Source organism: Dermacentor variabilis, chromosome 7, assembly GCF_050947875.1.
Source record: "Dermacentor variabilis isolate Ectoservices chromosome 7, ASM5094787v1, whole genome shotgun sequence".
NCBI classification, from domain to species: Eukaryota; Metazoa; Arthropoda; class Arachnida; order Ixodida; family Ixodidae; genus Dermacentor; species Dermacentor variabilis.
In genome coordinates, this window is record NC_134574.1 from 109569190 (window position 1) to 109578056 (window position 8867).

General features: G+C 45.6%; 1 protein-coding gene across 1 annotated transcript; it reads left to right on the forward strand.

Moving 5' to 3' along the window:
- The first annotated feature begins 853 nt into the window (after nt 1–853).
- On the forward strand, nt 854–7276 carry LOC142587016 (uncharacterized). Its single transcript, XM_075697890.1, has 4 exons — nt 854–1106; nt 1596–1880; nt 5244–5382; nt 7033–7276. Exons 1-4 carry the CDS (start codon nt 903–905, stop codon nt 7212–7214), a joined length of 810 nt encoding a protein of 269 aa, XP_075554005.1. The 5' UTR covers nt 854–902; the 3' UTR covers nt 7215–7276.
- Nucleotides 7277–8867: the final 1591 nt, after the last annotated feature.

The following is an 8867-nucleotide window of genomic DNA, read 5'->3' on the forward strand; positions in this document are numbered from 1 at the left end:
CATCTTTGTGGAACACTTTCGTTAATTACAGCTGGTTCAAAAGGTGATTTTTGAGCGTTCTGGCTGAGGTATTAATGTCATTAATGACAGATTAAAATTGTATTGCTAGAATAACCGTATACAGTAGTTCTGATCTGGCCATTGGAACTCGCTTATGCACGGAGGAAGGAGGCTTAGTTGCTGTCGTACATAATTTTTGTAGTGCAGCCTGGAGCGCTCTAATATCCCTCTAGAACGAAAAGCCGAATATGCCATAACACTCTGATCTTGCTACTTTCCGGTCAGGAACGTTTTGTGAAGCTGATAAGCGCATGCCGTTCCAGACCCGAAAGTACCGAGAGCGCGGCAATAATTAAAGCAAAAACACTCAAGACAGATCGCGATTATTGCTGGGAAACAAGACAAGATCTAAAGGGTGTAAACTTTCTTGGCAACCACCTAGAGGCGTGACTAACGTGGGGAAACTGATATGTCGCGCCTCGCGAGTGTTCTTGCGAAAATTCATTGCACTGGTCTACAGGTCCCATGTTGGTACCAATACCTTTATTCGAAGAAATTCCTGTACACAGCATGCCGTCTTGTCACGGACATGCCTAAGCAATAACCGAACGCATGTTACTGCTAAATTAAGTTACCCGCAGACGATATTACAAGTTTGTTACCAACGGCACAGCAAGAAAATGATTCAACTGACACGTAGACCAATGTTACCCAAAGTTAGAAGCGCCTGCAGAGCTTAGATGAAATTGAAGTACGCAACATCTTTTTTTTTTCATTTTTACTATACCCAGAAACGCCGTTAAACAAATGCTAAGACGCGGAGCACGTTGTTTTTATATATTGACATGATTGGCACAGCATAACCTTTAGTGTCTTTTCCAGAGCCAGGAGACGTCTTGGCGATGTCTTTCAACACAGTCCCTTTGTGGATAAGGAGGCCTGTGATCTTTGCCTTCTGTTCGGTGATGTTTGTCGTACTTCACACTCCTGGAGCACAAGGCCACGGCAGGCTCATCGAACCGCCTGCCAGAAACGCGATGTGGCGGATAAGCTACAACACGCCTCCCAACTTCGAAGATACGGAACTCTTTTGTGGAGGCATAAAGGTAAGCCATTCGGTATGCAAAGCGGCGAAGCCTGCAGTATACCATGACCATTGTTGGCCATGTCGTAAATATATGGACTCTCCGGAATACATCATTCTACCGTCAAGCTGAAAGTACGTGAAAGACATGTCCTTTACTTCATGTTTTGAAAGATGAACTGAAACTGTCAATATCAAGTAACTTCTGGTAAGCGGTAATGAAATGCTTCATTAAAGTATATGTTTTAGCAATATAATGAACGCGTCCCTAAGACACTCTAACGCGGATGGCGAAAACACACCCGCTAGCCGTTTGACGCAGATATACGTGCTTGTGTGCGGGCATGAGCGTGTGCGTGCGTGTTTGTGTATGTTTGGGTGTGTTGCGTACGTGGCTACTGCTTGAATTTGAAGAAACACACAACGAAGACGGATGATCGTGTGAGCACACTGACGCCTCTGCGCGAAACCTTTCTGCCGTTGAGCTCGGGTGCTATGCGGCGAACCGCAGGCCCAGTGGGAGGACAACGGCGGCCGCTGCGGCGTGTGCGGCGACAACTACGCGCAGCCACGGCCACGGCGCCACGAGACCGGCAACATGTACGCGCGCAACGTGACAGTGCGCCGCTACGCGCCCGGGCAGCTCGTCGACCTGGTCGTCGACGTCGAGACCAACCACCTGGGACACTTCGAGTTCGCGCTCTGCCCCAGGGCATCGTGGGAAGAGGCCGAAAGCGAGGAGTGCTTCGACATGCACCCGCTCCCCGTGGTGACTGCCAGCGGACCGGGACGCAGGGTAAAACATCTATCTCGACGCGGAAATTACACGCCCTTTATCTCTCATTCATATACACCTATCTCTACATTGAACAGTTACCTATGCCCGTAACGACGCTGTCTCTAGCGATCTCTTTCAAGACTGTTCTCTTTTGCCCCGATACTTAGACATCTGTTGCTTACCTCGACCGCTGGTCAGGTAATGCTTCCATCCGCTTGGAACACCCCTGCGCTTCTGGAAGGTGAACTTTCCCGGTGGTTCTTGTTGGTTATTGTATCACGCCACGAGCTCCGTTCATTGTAGGGAGGTTTGTTCAAAGGGATAGAAGAGCGGCAGGTTACGGCAGTGCGATGTTTACTAAGCTTCAGGGTACGTCAATTCCTTCTGCGCACTGCTGACGATGCAGCTACCGTTGGTGCTCCTTTTAACGTGATAGCGTTAAGGAGCAGCTCGTGTCGCAGAAAAGCCGGTGTCGTCGGCGTCGGCGCCGTTGGCCGTAAGCGAAATACGGCGGAAGGCAATTCATAAAAACAACTTGCAAGATGGGCTGGGAGGGAATCGAACCAGGGTCTCCGGAGTGTGAGACGGAGACGCTACCACTCAGCCATGAGTTCGATGCTTCAAAGCGGGAAAAAGTGCCTCTATTGAATGCGGTGCTGCCTTAGAAACGTGCCGTAGAAAGTTATACTGTGGTGTATATCGGTAATTATGAGCATGTAAATTGCAGAAGTCGCAGTTAAACGCGTAGCGAAGTACGTTTCCGTTACATTTCTTCCGCGCTTGGGGCGCACGCAGAGCCATATTGCGGCAAACACAGAAGACCCCCTTCTCGCAATGTACGTCGCTGCCACGACAGGTGGCGCGCCACTAGCCCGCTTCTCCCCTTCGTCTCGTTTGAGCGCATTGGGGCCGTGCAGGGACCGGTGCGAGGATGCCCCAATACCGTTGCGTTTAATAAGTTTTCTCCCTCTCTCCCCTTCCAATTTGCTGCGTGCGTCACTCTAACCCTCGTGTTTAGGCGACGCGGCTCCTCTTTACGCCCACAGTGCGATTCCTAGGTGCAGCGTCCGATGCGGGACGCCTCTGACGTGATCGCTGCGCCGTAGCGCGTCTGGTGGGAAAGCGTCCCCTGCGATGTGTGCCGTGCTGCTGGCGAGGAGTCATGCGTCTGCGTGATGCTCCCAAGCGAGATAGAAGACGATCCCATCGAGGCGTCAGCCCCATAATCGCGTCCGCCTTCATGGCGCCTCGCGGCCCGGCTGTCCGTGCCGATCACGACGTTTGGCTCGCGTAGATCGTTTCTCCCTCCGAGACACCGAGTTCTTTGGTTCGTTCTGATTGCACAGGCACACGTTTCGTCATTGTGTGACTCAAGAGCATGCCGAGCAATGAGTGGGCGGTGCGAACGGGGCGCGATAACGCTATCGCGTTCCACTGTTGAAGGCGAAGCTTAAGCGTCCTCCAGTTTCTTGTTCCTTACTACTTACGTGCTATGTGTATGCATGGCACTGTGGATAATGAATAATTGAGTGGTGCGCCTACGAAAACCAGGCTGTCCGAAAAACAAGTTTCACACCAACATCAACACCGACAAAGAAAGGTTGTGCCATTGCCAGAGGCATATTGCTGTTTCATCGATAGAAGCTGCGCGACAAGATCGGACACGAGGAAAGAAGGGAACACTCGAGCGCAGATCAAAACGCCAACGTATAGTAACATGGTGACTGAATGTTGGTTCAACACGGGCAACCATTACAAAATTGGCCCTTTCTCTCTTTTACTATTTCATTGGCTCACGAAAAAGGAGAGTAGACAAATCTAGAGAAACAAACAAGCAACACTCAGAACGTGGTCGAGATCAGCGGCCACTCCTGTTTGACAGAACGTATTATAAGCGGATCTCCCGAGTCAAAAAAACAAAGCTCGTTTACATTCATTTCTATGTTTTTGACCAAGCGCTACTTGAATTCTGGCATCACACTGACACGCAGACTGACGCATTCTCAAGCAGCTGGACACGCGGGGTTCAGCCTTAATTTATTAACGGCGCATAACTTCCTCTTAAGAGGAAGTGCCAGCTCGTGTCCAACTACATTGTCTCCTATGCAAACAAATGTAATACGCAGAAAGGCTTTTCTGAGATAACCCCTGGGCCATCTTCAGTAAAATGTGTTGCATTTGAGAAAGTTAAATTCTATGAACTGTTAAAGCAAAATATGCATTTAGGGCTCACATTTTTTTTTAATTCGCAATAGTTGGTAAGTTTTAAAAAATAAATAGAACTTACTTTCCAAATCCGTAATTTTGTACTAAAAACGGATATCGAAGTTCTCTAAATTTCGCCCATTAGAACATCCAAAGCGGACAAATTTGATATACTAATTTCTATTTTACCGCAATTTATTGCAATGCTTCCAAGTGTTCTGCAAAATCCCTGTTCACATCTTAGTGCAGTATTTAAAGGTCATGTATAATACTTCAATTTGTCCACTTTAGGTCTAAGTTAGATGCGATTTACAGAACCTTAATATCATTCAGTTCAATTCTAAACTGAATAACTAGTTAATGACACTTGTTAATAATAGTTATCGTAGATATAATGAATTAATAACTTTTATTATTAATAAATTACAGTTATATGATAACTATTCAGTTCTAAACTGAACAGTTTCGCTTTACAAAAGCTTCCAATTTTAAACGACTTTTATAAATATGAATGACCTAAATAAATAATCTGCTTCCTACCTTCACTAGATTTTATTTTTTTTTCTTTGAAATGCAACAGACCTCTTCAAATTCAGTACAGTGGTTGCCGAGGAAAACTATTTCTCCTTTCTCATGTGTTTAGACAGGAGCCCATGAGCTAAGGCTTCCTCTTAAGACACCCCTAGCTCATAACCCACTTCGCAGTTTGCAGTCATTGAGCACCCCACGATTTAATAGAGGACCTCGAGCGGTCACACAAATAATTCAGAGCTCTCCACACGGTGTCTCTACGAGCCAAATTGCTTTTCGGGCAAGTTAATCCGCATCAATTGTTTAAAGGAAGTGAGCTAAAATGCGGGTCAATCTTATCGACCTGCAGAATACGGCGGATCGGAAACTCGGGTATAGAATGCGCTTTACGGCGGGGACTTGAACGTTGCACGTGATAGCGAGAGCCAGGACCAAACGTTCTGATTCAGCCTCGAGTGCAAAGGAATTTTTAGCGATAACCTAAACGTACATCCACACATTGTATACGTACGTGTACGTAAGTACACATACGTACGTGTACGTATGTATCCGTATGTGTATACGTATGTGTATGTGTACACGTATGTATTCGTATGTGTAAATGTACGTGTATACGTACGTCTACTCTCTCGCCGGGCGTTGCAGAAGTCCGCCTTCTACTCGGCCGAGCCGCCGACCCGCTACCGGCTGCCAACCGCCGCCAACGGATTCTACATGATTCAGGTCCAGCTGCCGGAGCTCCTCACCTGCGACTACTGCGTCCTCCGCTGGCACTGGAGATCTGGTAAGCGGCGCCGCGTCGATGTCACAACGACCCTGATGTGATCTAGCACATATTTACCGCGACCCCTCGTGCCTTGCTACTCTGATGTCCTGTGCACTCCGACTAGCACTTCAGTACGGCAGAGTCATGGCGCCCCACCGTCAGAGAGAGAGAGAGAGGCAAAGGAAATACAGGGAGTTAACCAGATATTATTTCCGGTTGGCTACCTTGTACCGTGGAAGGGGCAAAGGGATGCGATAGGTAAGAGAGAGAAAAATAATGAAAAAAAACTAAAAAAAACTCAAAGACACGCACACACACATACACCGAGAATACAGAACTGTTTCTGTGGGCACTGTCACGCGGTCTGCGAAGGCGTTCCTAGTGTTACGCAGTCAAGAATGGGGCTGACGTTGGAATTGGAATTGGAACCGGAATTGGAAATTGAACCGCTCGTTGCACCTGGTTCAACCGTTCAATGCATCGCAGCGGCATCTCGCGCTCACTACAGAAAAGGCGGGCTCCGGTAGGACGTGAAACTGAGAGAGTTGGTTCGGCGCTTACCTTGTGGGGTTATCCCTCAGTCGTCGTCCCCCTTTTGTGCTGGCACCATAATGAAGGTGAACTGGCCCATCCGCGTTGTCGCAATGAATAAGCTGCTGTGGGACCGTTTAAAAAAAAAAAAGAAAGACGTACGCGGACTTCGGCGTTGCCGCAATGCACCATTTCTGAAGATATGGAGGCCATTTCAACATTGTCCGAATTACGATATGTGCCCACACTTCTCTTTTCTTTTTTCATTCTGAGTGGAATGGATGTGCGTATGATACGAGTTTACGGTGCACCACACAAGTGTTTTATCGCAACAGTCACTTCGAACGTAGTTCAACAACGAAAGAAGAAAGGACGCTGGTGATATTCAAGAATCGAGCTTAACGTTTCTACGAAAAGTTTGTACGAAGTTGACTACAAAAAAGGGGCAACCATTTAAACAATATTACGGGGCGTTAAATAAAGACCATAGCCTGTTGTGCGGCCCCTCCATAGTTGTACTTAGCTCTAGGGTCAACCTGATACTTGCTGAGGTCTGCAACGCGAAGACGTTCAATAGCTATTTCGATCTGTGTGCCATGACACGACGTTTCTTTCACACACCTCTGTCGCCTTACTTCTTTGTATCCTTCTCTTCGCTTCAGCAGTTCGACAATGCGATTAAACCAGTGCTTCCGTACCGTGATGCCGCAAATCAAGAGATTCGATTTGATGAGATTCACAGACAGCACTGAACTTGGAAAACGCTTAGCAAAAGTTAGGCGTCTGTCCAGGGTGAAGTAAACGGCGCTAATTTTATTTGTCAGAATTCATACGACCAATACATACAAAATACCTGCATCGCTATCTATGTTATCTATACAATGCATGTTTGTAGAGAACCTAGGTCTATCGGTGGTTTACGATTACATTCACAGGCAGTCTTTGGACTTCCGATTTAAATAACTAAGGGGATGTCCCGTACTTTATGCAGATAAAGAATAGAAGCCGGTAAAAGGGGGGAAACCCATTCCGTTAGACGTCGATCGACTTACATAAACTTCCCGGTCATTTTTATTTAGTAATAAAGGCTCCCACTTAGCACAATTTCTAAACCCACTCTCTGTAATTCTGTTGCAGCGAACAACTGGGGAGACTGCGGCGACGGCAAGATGGCGCTGGGCTGCGGTCCTCAGGAGACGTACCGCAACTGCGCCGACGTCGCCATCGGGCACCGCTTCGGGCTGCGAGGCCCTCTGGGGGCCAACGCCGTTCCCAAGCGTTTTGGTGCCACTAAGCCGAGAAAGGTCAATGCCATATAAGGAAGGGTCGGGAATCGAACACTGTATACCGCGACGCAAACACCTTGCTTATTTATTTGACAATAAACCGGTCTTTAATATATCCAAAGGCGAAAAAACTCCACGAGAAGGTTCCCTGTGTGATTTCCGGGAGGCCGAACGTATCTGTAAGAAATATTATGAAACCAATGTGCGAAATACGCTTTTCCTTTGTGAACGGCATCATGATAGGGATGTCCGTGACGCGTGACAGTGAGGAGGTGAGTTCAAGGTATTCACCGCTGGCTATCCTGCACAAACATACGTTGTCCGAGATAGTTCCTATAATGCGGTACACTGCACGTTCCTGGCTTGCGAAAGCACACAGAAATCTTTTATGGAAATTTAGAATAATGTTGTACAGATGCTGCAAGTTTCAGATATTCATTCCATTTTCTCATTATTCAAACAAATAGGTAGCTGCCCAGGGAACCGGCGCAAAGGGGCTCAGAAAGCTGGATGTAGCAAGCGTCCCCCAACCAACTTTTTTTTGTTTACACAGCTCAACACCGCCTGAAGCGAAATAAAAGTTGTACAGAGGAGAATGCATTGCGGCTAGATGCTCTAAATAAACAGACTAGATATAAAAGAAACGAGAAGAAAGGGGGGTTAACTGAGGGGCCCGATTTTTATTAGTCATATCACAAGAAGCCAACAAACGCTGACACCGAGGACAACATAGGGGAAATTACTTGTGCCTAATAAATGAAATAACTCTCTACAGTTTCATTTATTAAGCACAAGTAATTTCTTCTATGTTGTTCTCGATGTCCGTGTTTGTTGGCTTTTTGTGATGTAGATATAAAAAGAAATATATACCGCCTACATATGAAAACATTAGGAACATTAAAAGAAAATAATACGTACAACTTTTTGACTGTCAATAAAACATGTATTGTAAAACAGACGCGAGAGATATATATGACAGAAGAATCAATAAACGTGTTGCGAAGGTAGCTTCGAGGTTTTAATAAATGTATATCCATTTTCTTTTTAAAAACTTGATTAGAAGTGAGTTTATCAATTCATGTGATCACCGAGGAGCGTTGGTTAGGAAGTGTGCAATTTCATAAGCTATCTTTTTGTTTTCCATAGTTAATGTGACGTCTACCTATTTTGTAAATTCTGATCATACGTCTTGATGTAATCTTTCCACAGATATTTGTTTAAAAGGATTTATGAAATTAAATTTTATTTAGTGACATACGACCACCGCTAGTTTCTTATACATTATGTAATTAATTCTTAGTTCAGGTTTTCTACAAAGTGGCACTGTATGAGAGCAAAAGGACACCCCAATGACACCCTTTAACTAAGTTCTTTTCGTAATAGATGTATATACAATCCAAGTTAGTTTTCTTTGTAGTTCCCTCACAGGAAGGCACTTATGAAAGTACGAATGAATATTTCCTTGGTAAATTTGCTTTTTTACCAAAATCGGCAATAATTGGCTTAACGTACAAATTATATTTGATAGCCCAGGAAACTTTCGTCCATAAATAGCTAAAGAATATCCAGTAGTTTAAGTTTTTGTGAACGACATTACCAAAGAATTTATGCAAAGTAACGCAATTAATAGGTTGCCTTTTGAAATTATTAGTGCATTCGGTCTGAACTGTCTTCATACGAAGTCGA